The sequence below is a fragment of the Drosophila guanche genome, unplaced genomic scaffold (assembly GCF_900245975.1).
Source record: "Drosophila guanche unplaced genomic scaffold, DGUA_6, whole genome shotgun sequence".
Lineage (NCBI taxonomy): Eukaryota > Metazoa > Arthropoda > Insecta > Diptera > Drosophilidae > Drosophila > Drosophila guanche.
This window is the reverse complement of record NW_022995750.1, coordinates 3920887-3940187: the sequence shown is the minus strand read 5'-3', so window position 1 is coordinate 3940187 and position 19301 is coordinate 3920887. Positions and strand designations below refer to the sequence as shown.

The 19301-nt window shown below is 45.7% G+C and overlaps 3 protein-coding genes across 4 annotated transcripts; 1 reads left to right on the top strand and 2 right to left on the bottom strand.

Annotated features, from left to right (window-relative positions):
- Positions 1-567: 567 nt before the first annotated feature.
- LOC117586188 (protein zerknuellt) lies at positions 568-13545 on the bottom strand. 2 transcript variants are annotated; one of them, XM_034276114.1, is made up of 2 exons: positions 13377-13545; positions 568-1659 (listed from the first exon to the last, which is right to left on the bottom strand). In XM_034276114.1, the coding sequence occupies exons 1-2, from the start codon at positions 13404-13406 to the stop codon at positions 715-717; spliced, it is 975 nt and encodes a 324-aa protein (XP_034132005.1). In that variant the 5' UTR covers positions 13407-13545; the 3' UTR covers positions 568-714. The 2 variants fall into 2 exon arrangements, with proteins under 2 accessions (XP_034132005.1, XP_034132004.1); XM_034276113.1 differs by lacking the exon at positions 13377-13545 and adding an exon at positions 1841-1932 and having other exon boundaries at positions 568-1773.
- On the bottom strand, positions 3227-6679 carry LOC117586187 (homeotic protein bicoid). The gene is made up of 4 exons (XM_034276111.1): positions 6308-6679; positions 6167-6242; positions 5018-6105; positions 3227-4944 (listed from the first exon to the last, which is right to left on the bottom strand). Exons 1-4 carry the CDS (start codon positions 6458-6460, stop codon positions 4657-4659), a joined length of 1605 nt encoding a protein of 534 aa, XP_034132002.1. The 5' UTR covers positions 6461-6679; the 3' UTR covers positions 3227-4656.
- On the top strand, positions 10073-11456 carry LOC117586189 (protein amalgam). The gene is made up of 2 exons (XM_034276115.1): positions 10073-10166; positions 10202-11456. Exon 2 carries the CDS (start codon positions 10213-10215, stop codon positions 11188-11190), a length of 978 nt encoding a protein of 325 aa, XP_034132006.1. The 5' UTR covers positions 10073-10166; positions 10202-10212; the 3' UTR covers positions 11191-11456.
- Positions 13546-19301: the final 5756 nt, after the last annotated feature.

The following is a 19301-nucleotide window of genomic DNA, read 5'->3' as shown; positions in this document are numbered from 1 at the left end:
GCTACTAAATGCTACAAATTAACTCTCTCTCTCCTCCCCTTTTTGTTGCAAAACATCGAGGGGTTATGCGGGTTTTTTTAAAGGATTGATGGGATTTTATGGGGTGGGAGAAAAAAATGTAACTGAAAGTTTGAAGATTGAAGAGCAATTAAGGCAAGACTTTGTAGATCTAAATTAATATTTAAAAAATTTTGCGACGAAACCCAATTCGAGAATCGATTCAAATTCATTCCCACATTAAAGTAGCTGCCCAGTAATTTGTTCATTATTTTTGACTAATTAATACAGTTCTTCTTTAATAAATGAAAATTTAAATATATAGACTTAGAGATCAAATATTTCAGTTCAAAGCACTAGAAGATATTTCAATTTTCCCTACCACCTTGAATCTAAACATTTAGCAACGAGAAATAATTGATTTTTGTATAGCCAACCTTCCTTTTATATTTTATTTATAGTATATATAATAATAGTAATTTGTAATTAAAAAATATTCTTAACGGCTAAAAAAAAACTTAGTAATTAGCAATAATAATAGTGATATAAAATATAATCAAAGTTGTGCTTGTCACTGAGTTTTGGGGGGAACAAATGCATTTTGCGTCCAAGTGCCAAAGACGTTTAGGGTTTAGGGAGAGATCCTAAAGCTACTTAGGAGTACTTAAAGATACACACACCAGACAGACACCAGATACACACTTTTAGCTACAGCTCTTAGTTCTGATAGTTGTAGCCGCCGGCCACACAGGGATTTATGTGGGAGATAGAGAGCTTTCTGGACTTGGCCGCTGGCTCGCCCCAAGACAGATTCATCGAGGGTGTCGCATGGGACACCGGCGGGACAGTGCTGGTGCCGACGCCACTGGGATGCCAGGATTGGGCATTGCCGAGGACAGGCCCTGCCTTGGACTTGGACCAGGCCTGGGCAGCTGCCTCCAGATCCTGTTTGATGCTCTGCAAGACGAGGTCCACATTGTATGAATAGTGGCCAGAGGACGAAACGCCAGAAGATCCACAAGTTGGGCCAATGGATGGAGCCGGCGGTGTCGCCGTTGCAGCTGGCACCGCTGTGCTCTGCGCGAGATGTTCCAGGATCTCGCTGAGATCCGAGGAGCACATGTTGTTGTTGTTGTTGCTTGGGATGGCTTGTGGCTTGATCTTCGGCTGGGCATATAACGAGGCAGTGGAAGTGGCAGCAGCCACCACTGGGGCAGCAGCAACCACAGGCGGGGCAGTAGCTGCTGCCACAGCAGGACGCTTTTCCGCTGCACTGGCAGCCGCCTCCCTGGGATCCTGCGAGTAGGACATCAGTCGCTGCACAATGCCCCGATGGGCACTCTGCTCCGCCTGGGGCTGAGCGAGTTTTGCACTCGCCTTGGCCTCCCGGTGGCCCTGGATGTCCTTCTTGAACTTCATGCGTCGGTTCTGGAACCAAATCTTCACCTGTCGCTCGCACAGGGACAATCGCTGGGCAATCTCGATGCGTCGTGTCCGGTAGAGGTACATATTGCTCTTGAACTCGTTCTCCAGCTCCACCAGCTGGACGCTGGTAAAGGCTGTCCTGGAACGCTTCAGCTTCACTCGCTGCATATCCTGGCTGGGCTGCGAGGCCAGATTCTCATCGGAGGAGAGCTGCTGCTGCTGCTGATGCTGTTGATGATTATGATGCTGGTGCAACGAGGGATGCTCTGGTATGCTGCTGATACTGTGCTGCGTGTAGTTTTGCAGGGAAGTTGGCTGCAGATTCGCCGAATGATGATGTCCATAAAGCAACTAAGGGGGAAAAGAAAACTCAAAATTAGTTAAATCCTTTATTTGGAAAGGGTTTTCTGGCACTTACATCGCTGTATTTAACCAGTGGCGGGGCTGTTGGATGATGCACTGGATAGTAATGCATGACGGATGACATGATCTTCGAGGTTTTTGGCTGCTGCTGTTGCACACGGGACTGTCCAGAGTAGAATGATATGCTGCCCTATGCAAACATTCTATCTTTATATAGAACTCAACGCCTAGGTAGAGGATCGGTCATCTATTCAGGTCAGGGTGCGTTGCGAAAAAAATTTGCCTAAACCTGCGAGTCATAAATCCCCTGTTTGGCCTTCCTCTCGTCGCACTCGACGCCGTCGCACCGCCGTTGGCACCAGCCAGACTAGCCAAGTCCTGCAAGTCTGAGTTCTAGTCGGAAAGAAGTCCTCGGAATGGGCAATCTAGGGGCTTGTTTTGATCGAAATCCAACCAAGGATTTGGCAGTTACGTGAGACACACTAGCACGGGGTCGCGGCCAGAGTCTAGCCAGGTAGACAGTCCTGTCGTCATCGTCGTCGTCTTGCCCAAGGCCTGATGATGATCTCAAAACCAAAGAGAACTCTGATCTACGTTGTCCAACATGTAGCACCTGTTGAGGAACAGTCGAGTCGCCGCTGAAAGTGAAACCGATGTGCGCCTCTGTCCTGTGTCATGTCGCGGCTTTTGGTCGCAAGCATCGTCCTACAATTATCCTCATAATGCAATGAAAGCAACGCTGCGAAAAAGGATACTCCTCGGGGAGTTTATGACTCTCTCAGCAGCAGAAGCCTCAGACTATATCCCTGTCTACTGTGAATATGCGAATCTGTCGCGGTCCCTTCGATCCTAGGACTTGCCAAATATTTTATTACTGGCGCTATCGGATTTGCTCCTTCTAGGAACTCGCTAAAAATATGCACGAAACAAAGGAGAAGTCATAACAGGGGAATTGTGAGGCATCTGTGGTACAGTTGAGGGGGAAATCTTAAGTTGAAATAATAACATTAATCGAGGAAAATTGGAATGAAGTTATGGGGAGAGAGAGTCGCTAAGGTGGGGAGAGAGATCTTGAAGTTTAGTGGTACAATTTTGCAAGGAAAGGAGAAGGGAGAGCTTCTGTGGGAATTTCAATTTATCTTAAATGAACAATGTACTATAATAAATCTAAAGAAAAGGAAGTTGATGAATACGGTAAGACAGACCAAGAGATTTAATAGTCTTTAATACAGTTTCAATTTAATTTACTTAAATATTCAAATAATGGTTAATGGAAAATGGAAAATATGCTAAAAATGTATGTAAATAGAGTTCATAATGTAGATTTTTCAGACATATACAAAAATGCATTTTAACTTAATGATAATATCATACAAAACAATCCTTTTTAAGATATCAAAAACTAAAGGGAATTGTTTCGTTTAGCTGTTCAAGTTTCCACATTAATCACTTAATAAAATTGCAAATTTATTAAATTAATCAGCATCAATTTCTATTAGATTATGCTCTAAAAACATTAATTCTTCCTTTGGGAATTTCCCCCCGAAACACACAACAGAATAATCCATCGTTGCGAATGACGCGCCCATTTGTTGGGCTTCAATAAAAATTGGGAAACACTGGAAATTCCAATCGAGATTCGTTCATGTAAGGAGAGCGTTCTGGTTTTCTGGATTTTCCATAATTTATATCAAAGAAAATTGAGGCAACAAGTACAAGTTGGCCTGCTAACAAGCGGGGCCTGTACACTGCCTACCTAACTGGTGCACACAGCCGGGCGAGGTCGGGGTCGTGTCGGATAGGTGCGCAGGATCAGGTAACTATATAAACACAGGCAGCTGCTGGTGGTGCCAAATATTTTACGACGACTCGCGGGTTTCGTAGAAACATCGCGAATCACATTTTACGACATGCATGTGTGCGAGGGGAGGAATAACGAACGGGCGGACCATAAAAGTACATTTTTAAATTCATAAGATTTTCGGAAAAACCATACGAGTTTTCGTTGAGAAAGATTTTTAAGCATACTCGTACATGCCTAGTGGCAACATTTTTTGGGAAGCATAGCTCATATGTTGTTTATATATTCCCAATGATTTACACACAAAAAAGCTTATAAAAGAGTGAACATATGACAATGGTGCACCGAGGAACTTACACTTAAAATCGAAGCTAAACAGATTTCAATGCAACTTGAGTGATATTAAAAGATGATCTTAAAATATATTAATGGGTATATAAATAATACAGTAAAGGAATCCAAGGTCGAACAAATGTTTGGCTTGTTTTGGCAGACAATTTGCTGACATTTCTTGCAGAAAGAATGTCCAAATGTCCAACAAGCCAACGCTTTTGTCATAGCATATTCTGAGTTGTTTAAATGTTCAATCTTTAGATGGTAATTATATAAAAAACAATGATTATATGATTACCGCCAAGAGAAACATTTTGCATTTAGATTAGTACAGGTTTTAGCTATGACAAATTTGTATCAGAGCCAGGGGATTCCTTTGCTATTGAGGGAAATAACTTTCTCCGGCATGCGTTCAAGCCCATAAAACACCTCGATTGATTTTAGCAGGCAATTCCTGGGCTTTGGGGGAATGACCAACCAAAAACAAACGAAGCAACGAACGCATGGCAGAGAAAGTTGTCGATAAAGCAGAGAGGTTAGAGCGAATATCACTTGAAGTATGATTAAAAGCTGCCGCCTGCTGACTAGGCTAGTACATAAAAAGACTAAGAACAAATTTACAATTGAGGCTTACACATAACTACGCGCAGATATCTACAATCAATTGGTATTTGTACAATCAGGAAACAAATGATATTGTTTATCGCTTAGATCTAAGTTATACTAGTTGGCTGCTACTAGTTGAAGCAGTAGGCAAATTGTGTGTTGCCTCCGGCATTACGATGCGGATTATACGCTTGCATTATCGTATCCATCGTACATTGATATTGGTTCGTGTCATGCATCATCCCCAATGGCGCGGGCGGTGGTTGTGGCTGGGCCTGGGCGGCCGATGGCTTGCCAAATTTGGCAAAGGCTCCGCGACCCGACAGCACCCGCATGCCTGTGCTCATATCATCGCTGCTGCCATCGTCACAGCTTTTGTCTAGACCAACAACCGTATGGCTCTTCAGCGGCTCCAGGTTCTATATGGCCGAATGGAAAGAAAGAAAAGGATCATCCAGCGGTGGAGGAATGCCAGAGAGATCAGCCGCTCACCTGTAGCGTCGTCGTCGTCTTCTTGTGGGTCGTTCCATCGTCCATGTCGTCGGCAATGTCCGTGTCGCCGACAGCCGTGGCGCAGGGGCCGCCAATGCCACATAGACTGGGACTCTCGTCATTTTTGGGTGTTAATGGCTCATAGACCTCGGAGCCGGGCGACAGTGCAGACGTCACCTGACCCGCCGCTGCTGCCGCCGCCACCTCCGCCGCAAGGACCGACGATGCTGTTCCGGGTGTGGCTGCAGCAACAGCAGCAGCAGCAGCGGCGGCGACACCAACCCCAGACAGAGCCGAGCGCATATAATACGAGTTGTTAAAGTTGTAGTCGGCCTCCGGTTCGTCCTTGACCATTCGACAGGCGCTGGCCGTTTTTTGCTGGAAATCAAAATGATGATACAGTTGCTGCTGATGCTGCTGCTGCTGCTGCTCCTGTTGTTGCTGATGTTGCTGGGCCTGCATTTGATGTGGCACGTGGTTTGTGTGCGGCAGTTGATGGTGCAGGTGCTGCTGCTGATTCTGGTGATGGTGTGGTGGCTGCTGTTGCTGAAGGAGCTGCTGCTGTTGTGCCTGAAAGAACTGTGCTCCATTCTGGGCTCCTGGTGGCGCCGAGTACTGCCCGTGGACGTGGCCCACATGGCGCTGGCCCTGCGCCTGGCCATGGCCATGATTGTAGTTGTAGTAGGCATTGAATGTCTCACCATAGTGCTCCACCAGGTGCGCGGTCGTTGCCGAAGGTGTGGGCGAGGGCGTCAGGGCATTCGGTGTGGCACCTCCACCCAATGTGAGATTCTGCAGACTCGGCGGATCTCCCTCGTTGGGCTTGAGGCCCGGCGACAGCGGCATGCCATCGTACGACTGATCCTTGTGCTGATCCGATTGGATTTTGTGGCGACGACGACGATTCTTGAACCAGATCTTCACCTGAGCCGTGCCCAAAGCTAGCTTGGCCGACAGATCGGCCAGTCGTGGTGCCGTGAGGTAGCGTCCCTGCAGGAAATGCTGCTCCAACTCGGCTATCTGGCTGCTGGTGAACGTAGTGCGAGTGCGTCGTGGGCGTCGCATCACCAGGGAATCAGGCAACTCCTCTGTGAGGGGGAAATCAATGAGCTTTACAAATGTCACACACTCTGTGTTTTTGGCACTCACCTGGCTTGGGCATTTGGTTGGGCAGATAGGGACGTATGTAATTGTAGTTAATGGCACCCGTTCGCTCATCGAAAAGCTTTACAGAAACCAGCATTAGCAAATAAAATCATCTGTTCAATATTTTCCTGCAATTATTCTTACCAAATCGAAGGGATTCCGAAATTGTGGCGGCAATTGAAGCTGCGGATGTTGATGTGGATGGTGAGGATGCGGGTGGGGGTGGTGCGACGGGTGTGTGTGTGTGTGCGGCAGCGGGTGATGATAAAAGTTTTGATCTGGTGGCGGTTGCGCCATTTTCCCCACAACTCCTCCTCCTCCTCCTGCACCACGCTTGCAGCACTTTTGCACTCGTTTTAAGGTCGTTTCCAAATGATATTGGGAACGGGAAAATGGTATAAATAATTCCTAATTCGTTGGGGTAACCGGTTACGTTCGAGACGCTCTCGCAAACTTATCTTTCCAGCATTTTGTGATCCATTTACATGCGCACACACGCATACATACATATTTACATATGCAAGGTGCCGTTATATAGGGATGAACGATCTCGACTAGGGCTGCCAAAATAACATTCGATCGCTGTATATCGATTGGAATTTCGGGAAGTTTTGTATATATTTGACTAACAAATAAACATTCTATAACTTTCAAGCTTTAAGTTGCTATTTATTATTATCTGTTTACGTTTGTATTAGGCGCACAGTTTGTCTTCAGCTGACTGTCTGGCAGCGCTGTTTTAAAGCCAGTCGTACCGTAGATGACAGATAGAGGACGCTTTTAACTCTTCACAGCGAAGCAATGCTTGGCTATTAATATTGCTGCATGTTTTCACTGGAAATATGAGAAACGTGTAGGCTAGGAATCAATTTTTTATGAATTATGTTTTACTCTTTCAATATTTCTTTTGATTTGAGAGCCAACCTAGAAATTCACAGTGGCGCGTTGGATCAGTGTGGCAGCACTAATTAAATGGAAGTTCACGTTTTTGCTGGCAGAGAGCGCTTTCTGGCTTTTGCCCTCTGCCGGAAAGAAAAGTAACACCAAAAATTGATTTGCTCACTGACAGAAGCTGACTTATATAATGTAGTTAGCGGGCTATTTGAAATGTTATGGTAAAGTACAGCCTAAAGACTGTAATTTACTGCTAAATTATCAATGTTAATGACTATAAATTAAAACCCAAAATATTAAAGCGGTAATTTATTACTAATTTCATTCTTCTTTGCTGTTTGCAGGAATTTCCTCCCCATTTCTCCTGTTTTTTCTACCCACTACCTCCTTTTACTTTGCAGCATTTTTGTCAATTGCTAAGTGAAATATTTTAATGACATTTACCGAATAATTGTCGTGTTTGCTTTGGTGGATGTGTGTGTGGCTTGTTGTTGCCGTTGCAACTTCTGCCACTGCTGCCAACTGGCAACAAAAGTCAATTCACAGACAGAGGCAGGGCAACACACACAGAAAGAGTACGGGAGTGCGGGGTATCGGGGCGGGCATCCAGCCAAAGGGCAAACAAAACTACGCGCCATCCAAAAACCAAAGGATACACACACACATGGATACACTCGCATACGCATACACACACAGTGGGCAACGAAAATTCACACGCAGTTTGTGTGTGACAAAAGGACTCTTCTAGGGATACCAGAGCCCGGATCCGTGTACTCCCCTCTGTGCCACACATAGAATCCCTCTGGTTGCCTCGCTCTTCTGCTCCTGTCCCCTTGGTTGCCGCATCGCCCAAAACACCCGAAAGAGTCACTGACAGAAACAGGATTCGGGTAATAAATTACAAAATTTGACATTTTCTGTTTTGGATCCGCTTGAATGTGAACAGAGAGCTGAGAGTCAGCCTTCAGCCTGGCTTCCACGGCGGTGCGGTGCGGTTCGTTCTGTCTCTTTTTATACATGTCTCTCCCTCACTCTCTCTCTCTCTGTGTTGCTCTTTATAGCCCTGTCTCTTTCGGCGTGTGTCCAGTTTTCGGTCCGAGCCAAGTCGAGCGTTGCATTTGAGTGCATAAAGCAGCCCAGAACCCTGGGACCCTGGACATCGACAGTGATGATGATGACGATGATGATGATGATGATGCTGCTGGTGGGTATGCAACTGGGCGAAGGAGATGGGATATGTGGCAAGGACATATAATAGAAGCGCCCTATGAGGTCGCTCCCAACAGATAGTTAACTTGAAATTTATTATTTTACACAATTTACAATTATCTGATTCGAATGTGCACTCAGGGATGCACATAAGAGAGAACTAGAGACTGAGAAAAAGAGCCTTAGAGGCAGTGTGCAGGATGCATTTTCCGACTGCATCTGCACCCCTTGCCCCTGGGGTGCAGCCTCAGAAAAACCGATTTAAGATTTTGATTTAATTTTCCCCTAAAAACTATGGAAATGCCTAGTTTTTGGTCGGTCTCTTAAGGGTCGAAATAACAGACGCTGGAACACCATCAATCATTTGCCACGAGAGCTGTGGGTTCAAGTTGATTAGGGACTTGGGTTAAGGAAAGAAATATCTTCTGTTGGTAAATATGGACATTAAGGGGAATCCTAGAGGGCTTTTCCGATACGGAAATTCTAGTTCTGCCATATGTTATTTAGAATCAGTTTTTTTAATCTGAAATTATTGTAAAAACAAAGAGATTTTGGTGCTGAAAATGTAATATTAAAACCGTTTGATATTAGTTTCATTCTTAAATTTTACTTTCTTCGATGTTTTGCACTTTACTCTTTACTAATCCTAAATTTCAAAGCAAAAACCGTTTAAATTCTTAAATTTCAGGAATTCCCGCTTTAAATTTCCCCTAGAAAGTCCCAGCATGGCTGAACCACTGGCGGAAATATCCCACACCCAGTGGCAGGCCAGGCCGGGCAGCAGCCTCTGCCTGTCCAGCTTTCTGCCACCCCTTTTCAGTTCCAGTTTTCGCGCTTGCGCCCCTGGCTGCAGCGTGCATGCGAAAGAGAGAGCCTGACCATTCTCTTCTCTCTCTCTCTCTAGCTGTCTGGGAGCGTTAGGATCGTGACCGCGCGGCATTTCCAACCAAAAAGGCGAAAGGTTATTCCAGAAAAGTTCGCTATTGTTGTCGTTATCCTGGCGGCGCGCCATGCCATAAATCATTCCTTGTCCCTGAGTACGCGTATGCACGTGTACGTGCGTGTGTGTTTGTATGTGTACGCACATTCCCACATTTCCAAGAACCCCTAAACTAAACGGTTTATGGCCGAATGGCGGCACAAATTTGAATTTCAGTTCGCCCGCGGCGGCTCTTTCGCTTGCGCGGACACTGCAATCCGCTCCACTCTTATCGACAGAAGTGTGGGATGAGGGAGAAGACATCGGGGGAAAGGTCCAACAACATCGAGCAAAACAAATCAATTAAAGAAAAAGCAAGCGAGAGTGCATTGATAAGTGCAAGGTATATTAAAAGGAAGGTGCGCAAGGAACCCTCCACTAGAGGAGACTTTCTCTTTCGCTCCATTAATCTCTCTTTCTTTGCTCACTGACCACAATGCACCCATGTGCAGGCACTTATCTCGGACCTCCCTACCTGCTGCTAAATATACATTTGATAAGTGAGTGAGCAGCAGCAGAACAACATCAAACAGATAGAAAGAGAAATAAATATGTTAAGTACAAAAACAAACAAGACGAAGGGCGATAAGATCCCCGAAACGTCATTGACTTTGTCTTCGGCAAATGCACTGAGAGAAAAGAAGCAGCAAGCACATTGTGCAGAGATAATCACCTAATAACGATCGCGCTCTCCGCCGTCTTGTTGACTCTCAGTGCACAGTTTTCGGTGCTCTTTCCCGCTGTCAGCGTCGGCGCAGCAGCATAAACGAAGACGAGGCGCAGGCAGAAAACCGAACTTGAGCCGGGCTCAAGCAGGGCATCCGCACCATCGTTTCATTCAAATCCCGAACGTTGCGCATTGAACACTGAGCTCGCGATTGAGGAAGAAAGTAAAAGCGTGTGACCAAAAACAAAGATAAACGGAAAGAGTGTGTGTGTGTGTGTGTACAGTTACCCGTAATCAGCCATGAACAATCTACGGCTCTGCCTGTGCCTCTGTGTGGGCCTTGCTGCTGCAGCCAGTGCCGCCCCCGTCATCAGTCACATCACCAAGGATGTGGTCGCCAGCGTCGGGGACAGCGTCGAGTTCAACTGCACGGTGGAGCAGGTGGGCCAACTCTCTGTGAGCTGGGCCAAGTCGGACACCAACTCCATGCTCTCCATGCGGAATATGCTCAGTCTTCCCGATCAGCGGTACAATGTGTCCGTTACCGAGGATCCCAAGGCTGGCAATGCCATCTATACATTCCGGATAAAGCAGATCGAGGTGAACGACATGGGTGCGTACGAGTGCCAGGTGCTGGTCTCCACCTCGGAGAAGATCACCAAGAAGCTGAATCTGCAGATCAAAACTCCCCCCGTGATTTCGGAGAGTACACCCAAGACCACGCTGGTCACCGAGGGACAGCATCTGGAGCTGACGTGTCATGCCAATGGTTTCCCAAGGCCCACCATCTCCTGGGCCCGCGAGAACAATGCCATAATGCCAGCGGGAGGGCATCTTCTGGCCGAGCCCACTCTCCGCATCAAGTCCGTGCACCGCATGGATCGCGGTGGGTACTACTGCATCGCACAGAATGGAGAGGGTCAGCCCGATCGCCGCCTGATTCGTGTGGAGGTCGAGTTCCGGCCACAGATAGCCGTGCAGCGTCCCAAGATCGCTCAGATGCTCTCGCACACCGCGGAACTGGAGTGCTCCGTTCAGGGTTATCCCGCACCGACGGTCGTCTGGCATCGGAATGGCGTCCAACTACAGTCGAGCCGCCAGCACGAGGTGGCCAACACGGCCTCATCCTTTGAGACGACGACATCGGTCCTGCGCATTGAGAGCGTGTCCGAGGAGGACTTTGGGGACTACTACTGTAATGCCACCAACAAGCTGGGTCACGCCGACGCCCGGCTCCACCTCTTCCAGACCGTCATCCCAGTGCCCTCCCTGTCGTAGGGGCCCAACGCCGCCTGACGCTGCCATTCCCACGCATATAAGACTTGAACTTTGACTTTAATGAACTTTTTTCGGCAATTCTGTGTCTGTGCGGATCGCTCCGGATGCGGTCTCTGTTTATATTATTAATGATTCATTCAATTAGCTCTCATTCAGATTCATATATATTTTTTTGGATACACATGAAATCTTTCGACTGTTTGTGCCTTAAGAATTTTTGCATGTACAACAAATACAATGCCATAAACATACATATAGTATAAGTACATAATGTTCTTTGATAAAGTTTAATCGGCGTTTTCCTATATGGTGGCAGACCGCATAGCATGCTGGGGAATCTTTAGCAGGGAGTAAATGTGGGAAGGGTTGTGCAAAATGCTCATAAAAATGATATTTTAATTGAAGATTGTGGATTGATGGAGTCCGAATTGTGTGAACTATAGGATGAGGAAACAGATCGGCAGAGGATGGATTTTAAAATACCGAAAAGGGCTGAGCGAATATGGAAGATTGATTCTATTCGCAGGGTCTTAGAAATAGTGGAAGAAATATATGAAACAGATCTTTCAGAGTTCGGAGAATCAGTTCATAGTCCGACGAAATATATTCCCGCTTTAACCAGCAAAGTTTATCCACCTTAAATCAAAAAGATTTGAAAATAAAGACCCAAACTACTACAGAGAAAGTCCCACCTGAATGGTAACACAAGTGGCCGGCGCCCGAAAACCAAAACCCCAAACACTTTTTCCAACAGTTTATGCTGGTGGGTAAAAAGTCATTTACCAAAAAGTTAACAGAGCCCGCTCAAAGTGCCACAACATTTAACTCCTCAATCATGGTTAAAAAATGGCAGCAAGTTCACCTCTTGACACGCACCGGGAGATGAAAAGTGAACCCGAAAGTAAGTTGTTCATTGTAATTGAGAGAAATGTGGAGGCATTTGTAAGGGTCTGCCACTGACAGGAGCAACAACTACTTTATGTGTGTGTGTGCTGCCATATGAGCCATCACTCCCGAAAGGGTGGCTGGTCCATTACCGCCCTAGGACATTAGTTTAACTAGACCCCAAGTCAGAGCAGAGCTCCAGTGCCGTATCCAGAACCCCCCCTACATCGCTCACTAAAATCAACACTTGCTAATGACTTAATTGTTTCCATTAGAAACCCGTTGGCTGGCTTGGCTGTGGAATACTACATTTGGCCACATATTTTTCATGCTGCTGGACTTTTTCGCACATGTCCTGTCGCCCTAGCGCACATCCCGTCGCGACCCACTCCTCTACTAAATGAAATCCTGACTAAATGTCTGTCTTTATTGTAATTGGTATTGTTGCTGCCCGCTCGCACGCATTCAAGCCACTACATGGATATGCGACAGGGTATGCTAGAACACGTGCATCCTCGTCGTCGTCTCCTTCCTTAGGAATATCAATTCATTGTCTGCCTCTGGCATAACGGAGAGAGAGAGTGATAGAGAGAGAGAGGCAGAGGCAGAGCGACCGACCATCATGGACGTCGACGTGAGTTTTATTGATTTTTTCCCTTGGTTAAGAGCCAACCCCTGGAGAGAGACAGAGAGGCAGACGCTCTGACAAAAGTCGATTGGAACGCAGGCTATGACTCTCCGCGCGGCTTAGGGGTGGAATTCGTGTTGCACAGGAGGCCACCCCAGGCCCACAGGAAAATGGCAACAGTATGTCCTGGCTAAAGGCTCCTTCCAGCATGAGAGCCATGTGTGGGAGTCCACACGAATGCATTTGTCCATGGGGGGGAATGGGGTTGAGGTGTTGGAAGCTGAGTTTTGGCGACTGCGCACTGCCAACCTTTGGTTTACCTTTCGGACTTGCACTTTTGTTGGATGCTGTGCCGCGCTCTGCTCTGGAACCTGGAATGCCATTGAACAGACAGAAGACTTTTGGCCGCCCTGATGGACGCCTCCACCACGCGGACGACGACGTTCATTCGTCTGGGATCTGGCGGCAAGGATGCTCTGTGACTGTGCTCCTCCCGTTTTCCTTGCCGTTTTGTGATGATGGTCCGACCATTTTACGACCTTCTAAGTTGTAAACAAAGGCTTTGGTGTTGGTTTTACGATGATGATGGGACGCTGCTTGCTCCCAGTGCCTGGTGTGTTGGAAGATGCTGCTGATCATAGTGCTGATGATGCTGCTTGGGCTGCTCCTACTGCTGCTGCAGCTGCATTCGAGAACTTGTCATGGCAATAAAATCGCCGTCATGTCCAACGAAATGTGAAATTTGATTGGGTGAGTATTCACTCTAAAGATTTGCTGTAATTTCCCCCCTAAATTGTATGCCGCTGATGAGAAAATTTGTTGTGTTAAATGAGACTTCAGAGGAGCGTACTTTGAGAGCCGTTTAGTTATTTCCATTAAATAGCGTGCCATTAGCTGTAATTGTAGCTGTAATTTTTTAAATCATTTTAAAACATTACTGTAATTTCATCAGAATGCCTGGGAGTATATTCTGCCAATAACCTACGTTGATTTATTTCCATTTGGACCATTACTTTTCTACTCTTACTTTTGGCTTCTGGCCAGGATAATTGTTTACTGTATTTTTGATAAGTTGCCTAATTAGAAGTATGCGAAAACACAAAACATTCATTGGCTTACCAAATGAGCCAGATTTTTGGCACAGTTGAAACCATTTTCATCCCTGTAAAGGTAATCGTGATTGATGATCGTCATTAGTCCAAAGATAACTTATTGTCTGTAGTTGGATCTTTTTCTCGGCGAAAAGTCTGCATAGAATCTTAATTATATTTATTGATACAAACAAGTAATCGGAATTATAAGGATAGAGATCGAATCATATCATAAGACTGTTACTTATCAGACTAATTTGTCAACTTTAGCATGATTATTTCGACATATCAACTTCATAGATTTGTATGATATCCAAAGGATCTAAATAAGCTTTTTCCCAAGAGCTTGCCTTTTGACTTATCCTTTATAACTTTTCATTGCATAAGTTTGTTTGAAATGAACTATAAAAATATAGGTAAATGATCACTTAAGCATTGATGAATGAAAATACTTTCTTTATCCCTAATAATCCATGTACATACAATCTTCCGATTGAAAGTACTGCTTGCACAGCGCACTGCTTGACAACCTTCCTTTCCTGTCTCTACCATATGAATAATGTACCAATTATGGATGTCTTACCCTGCCGCAGCCTCCCACTGTGTGGGCGAGTGGGTGGCAGCAGATGCAAATGAATGACTGCCACGCCTACAATCAGATAATTATGACCATGTTGCGTGGCCATAAGTAATTGCATTGCAATTAATGCGGCATGGCATTTGCTCTTCTCGCCGCTCGCCGCTCGCCATTCTGTGTTTCTGTTTGTAAAAGATAAATTAGTGAATGAATTATCGATGGCAATAGTGGGGCATTAATTGAAGTTTCGCTCGCGATGGCTTGATTTATGAGGGCCCAGAAATTTATAGACGAATGCATAACCATTTTCCCTCATATCCGTTGTGAAAAAGATAGAGCCATGGAGCGAGAGAGCTAGACTGAGAGGGGGGGAAGAACTGAATGGGAAAAATGGTAAATGGCAAATGGAAATTGGAAAAAATGCGGCAATAAATAATAATTTAAATATTCCATAAAAACGAATTAGCCAAGCGTTGACTTAAAGCCAAATATTTACGAGTGGGTGGGCCATACATACATTGTATGGGACATTATGGGGTGGAGCGGTTAATGGTAGGGAGAAGCAGGGAAGGTAAGGGAAGCATGTGAATGACATGCAATCTGAATGGCATGCATATGCATGAGGGAGCCAGGAGGAACTTAGGGGTTGGGACGGACTGTCGTTTGGTCGCTTGTTTGTTGCGCTGTCATTAATCCCCTCATGCGCAGGAGACAAATGCCAACTGCTTTGTTTTGCCCTTGCCCCACACTCTCTGTCCCGCTTGTGCTTGTGTGTGGCACATGCGGTCTGGGGTTTTGCTGCTCAAATAATAAAGTTAACTAATTGCCCAAACAGCCAGAAGCTCAGAAATACCGATTTGCATTGGCCAAAGCAGATATGTATGTGTATATGTGTGTATCCTACATACAGCTTCATCCTTTTTGGCTGCCACGCATCCATCCGGCTCCTCCTTTTCTACTGCCACTAATCCCTTCTAAACTTGCTCCCTCGAAAACTTTGGCATAGTAGGGCGTGGTGGCCAGTGTCGTAGACAGACTCCAAAGTTGGCAATGAATTGAAAGAGTTTTGCCTTGGTTTATGTCTCGGGGTTTACCGGGGAATTAGTGGCAATGATTCATTGGTTCATTGCTGTGGAAATGCCTTAAAGATTGTTAAATTAAGAGCTTGCTCTTCTTGAATTAGCCTAATTGAAAAGAATTTTAAAGATCCTGTAAAGTAGCCATTAAATTGTACATTAAAATGTTTTTGAATTGGTGACTAAACAAGAGAGTGTAGTGTCACTCTCTTACAATAAAGTATCCTTGGTTGCATTTATTAAAATTGGTCCTTGTTTAAATATGATTTTCAGTTATGAGTTCCCTCGTTCGGTTTTTCATTCAACATCTGCGCTTTGCAACTACTTCTTGGGGCACCTTTAAACGATCTCATTTACCAGCCGGAAAAAAACTCTTTTCTTTTCCACGTGATAACGAAACCTACAACATTCAAAGGCCATTCAAAAGTGCTGTTGGGACTTGAATTCGTAGCATCAGGCGCACCATTCGTAACCACTGCAGGGGGGAGGCTTAATGGGGAAGGACGGACTCTTTTTTATGCTCCTGTTTTCTGGTTTCTGGTTGGGGCTGGGTGCTGGCCCTGCGCCAAAAATGTGTAACGCGTTTCGCATTTCGCAGTTTGGAATTCAGCCGCGAAATTTGCTTTTTTGTGTGTCGCATCTGGTCTCTGGTGCTGGCCCGGCCACGCCCATTTGCTAGATGGGGGAAGTCGGTGTCCGATGCGATGTCGTTTTAATATTTCAACCAATTTAGATAACTGTTTCCATTTGCAATTAAAATGCAAAGTGCAGATACAGTACGCAGAATGCAGATACAGATACTCGAAGCAACTGATGCATTCGGGGCGCGTCTGGCTGTTAAAAATTGGTGTCGCCCAAAAACTGAAATTAAAACTTTTTCTTGACGATTGCGAGTGGGGTTGTTGTGGTGGGGGCATGGAAGGGAAGGCTCCACAGTGGGTGTGGCCATGTGGCAGATAACTGGTTGCATTTATCTCAACGAACTTCAATATCACGTTCTGCCTCATGTTCTTACACTTTCTGCCTTTCCATTGTTGAAAATTAAAAACGAAATGAAATTAAAATAAAAGAAAACAAAAAAGAGGAAAAACAATGAAGGAAAAACCAAGAGACAAGCCGCGCACTGCCAACGCATTTGCATGTTAAAAGTTTTCGCACTGCTGGCATTTTATTTTCCACCGCCTCCTGGCCACATCCTGCTCCCTGCCAGTGGTTTTTGGTTCCTTTGGCAGCTTCTGGCGGAAGTTCTGGGCCACCGCCATTTCGGTGTACACTCCCCCGTCCTTTATGTTAAAATTTTAACGGAGGGGACAGGGCAACTGAATGGAGGTCCTTGCTTTTAAATGGAAAGGAGCAGGATGGTTGTCTCTCTCGCTCCCTCTGTGTGTGTGTGGGGGCCAAATATATTTATGTTTTTGACATTTAATTTATGTTTTCGCTGTGTCTCACTTAAGTGCCTGATGACACAATGAACTTTGGCGTAGGGTAGGAGGCAGGGGCAGGTACTTAGTGTCCTGTTGATTGGGTATTGATCGCAGAGGTTCAATGTCTTAAAAGGGTCTTAGACGTGGGAGCGACTTTCCCGGTTTCATAAATCACGTTAATTGGACAGCTGTGTAATTGAAATTTAATTTTTGATTAATCAGGGACTTGTTTTGAGTGGGTCATCAGTCTCTGAAGATATTTCTGATATGAAATGACTCTATCTTGAACAACTTCTGTATCCGTTCCCTAATCAGCATGTATTTCCCCAATCTTCTCTAAATCTCAGCCAATGTCCTTTTCAAATCATAATCTTATTTGTTCTCCCACCACAAAATGTGTCCTTCAGTCCACAAGATAGATGCCCCGCATCTTTGGGACCCTCAGATGGTTAAATCTGATTTTCTCTTGGCGTCAGAAGGAAAAAGCCAAAATCCGTAGTGAAATGATGAGCAATTTATCTCTGCGCGAAAATCTGGAAGAAATCTGCTGTGTAATGAATGTCCCACCATAGGTCTCCCTCCGCCCACGGCACACCCCTTTCTCCTCTCCACTCCATCAGCTGCGTACTGTGTCAGAGAGTCTGCTTGGAGTTTGGGGGCGGACATTATTTGGTTTAAGGGGTTTTCATTATAACATGCATCGCACGCCGCATCGCGTCGCATTTCTCTCTTCTCTTTATCTGTATATATGTATCTTCGTGGCAGCATCAAGCTGCTTGGAAGCTGGAACTCGTGTATCTATCATGAGTATCCATACGGCGGCACCCAGCTCTCCTGCCACCCTTGAGCCACACCCACCAGCAGATGAAATTCATGGGTGGAGCAGCAGTAGTAGCTGGAGTGGGGGTTGCAGGAGGAACATCATGGTCGTGGGCTACATTAAAATGTTGCCAAGCGGCGACTCCCTTATCCCAGCTGCAAAGCGACAAACATCACCGTCTCCCGCTGGTGGTCCTTTAGCTGTATCCGCTCTGGCCCGGCTGCTGGTGGTCCGTTCTACCACACTCACTTCTGTTGCCTTCGGCACTGCTGCTACTGCTACTGCTGCTACTGCTGCTGCTGCTGCTCCTGCTCTTTGCTATAAATAAACTGCCGCAATCGCCAGCATCATCGTCGTCGCATCTGCAATTGCGTATTTCTGAGCGGGGGCGGAACGGAACGGAACGGAGCGTAGAAGGAGAAGGAGTAAAGGAAAGGACCATGGAGAAATTTACCGTCTGAATATGCCGTTACCTCTGCTTTTGGGCTCTGTCTGTAAATCTTCTCCCTGGCCCTGTCGCTGCTTTTAGTTCTGCCGATGGTATTAGTTCTGCCCTGCCTTGGCTTTTGACTCCGTTATTGAGAGTGGTCCTGGTCCTCGCTTTGCTTCTGCCTAGATGTCTTAATAAAGGATAAAGCCTGCTCTTCGAGATTCCATGAGAATCACGTTTAATGGTCGCTAACCATCTCACGTCTGAACTCAACTGATACAAAAAATCAGACAGGCAGAGATAGAGCGTCTGCTGTGAACACGCATCACCTTACCGAAGCAGATCACAGATGCAAAAGGGAGCTTTTTAGTCTCTGTCTCTGCCAGGCTCTCAGCTTTTGCTTCTATCCCCTTTTTGCAATCGCCTCTCAATCTACCGCTATCTTTGATGGTCCCTTTGCTTCTATCTCTGCTCATGGCTCTGTGCCTTCGGTTCTGCTGCCTCTCCCACTTTGTTTGTTGTTGGTATTTACGTATTCGATGCGTGGGTCGCTCAGCTCTGGTCAGACGGTGGTTGGAGGGGTGTGTCTGGACTTTCCACTTTTGCTTCTTGCCTGCTCCCGCTCTCTCCCACTCCCACTCACATTCCCATTCCCTCGGCCATCTACCCCTCTCTATGATGTCTGACTTGGGTCTAACCCTGGGCTATTCGCATAAAAATTTGCATATAATTTGCGTTTCAGTTTTCGGCTTCTATTTTTTCTATGCTTCTTTGTTGTTGCTTTTGTTTTATTTTCTGTTGGCGCATTTGTATTTTATGTGTTCTCCGCTTTGTTTCTGGACGAGGGAAGAGAAATTGGATTGGAGGCGTGTCGGAGGCGTACTTTTCATCTTCTCTCTCCTAATTGAAGGATCTTGGTAGATGAATATGCGTTGTGGAATGGATATACAGGGCGGTTTCACTCTATTTGGACGTTCCCAATTGTTTCGAAAAGTATTTACCAAGTATTGATTACAAAGTGGCCATAATTCAATCTTTATCAATCCACCCAACTCGTTCCATTGCAAGTAACTTTTATATCCCCCAATTAAAATTTCCCAATTCCCGCAACTAATTAATTGTTTAATGCACTCCTCGACATGTACTACCATGTTTCACTCCGATTCATGCACCCCCCCTG

Bases quoted from the DNA above. Each gene is read 5' to 3' on its own strand.
- LOC117586188 (XM_034276113.1), bottom strand. From the start codon at position 1,909: ATGTCATCCGTCATGCATTACTATCCAGTGCATCATCCAACAGCCCCG. The intron at 1,774-1,840 runs GTAAGTGCCAGA...TTTCCCCCTTAG, and splicing joins CACTGGTTAAATACAGCGAT to TTGCTTTATGGACATCATCA.
- LOC117586189 (XM_034276115.1), top strand. From the start codon at position 10,213: ATGAACAATCTACGGCTCTGCCTGTGCCTCTGTGTGGGCCTTGCTGCT.
- LOC117586187 (XM_034276111.1), bottom strand. From the start codon at position 6,460: ATGGCGCAACCGCCACCAGATCAAAACTTTTATCATCACCCGCTGCCG. The intron at 6,106-6,166 runs GTGAGTGCCAAA...TCCCCCTCACAG, and splicing joins CAACCAAATGCCCAAGCCAG to AGGAGTTGCCTGATTCCCTG. The intron at 4,945-5,017 runs GTGAGCGGCTGA...TCGGCCATATAG, and splicing joins AGACGACGACGACGCTACAG to AACCTGGAGCCGCTGAAGAG.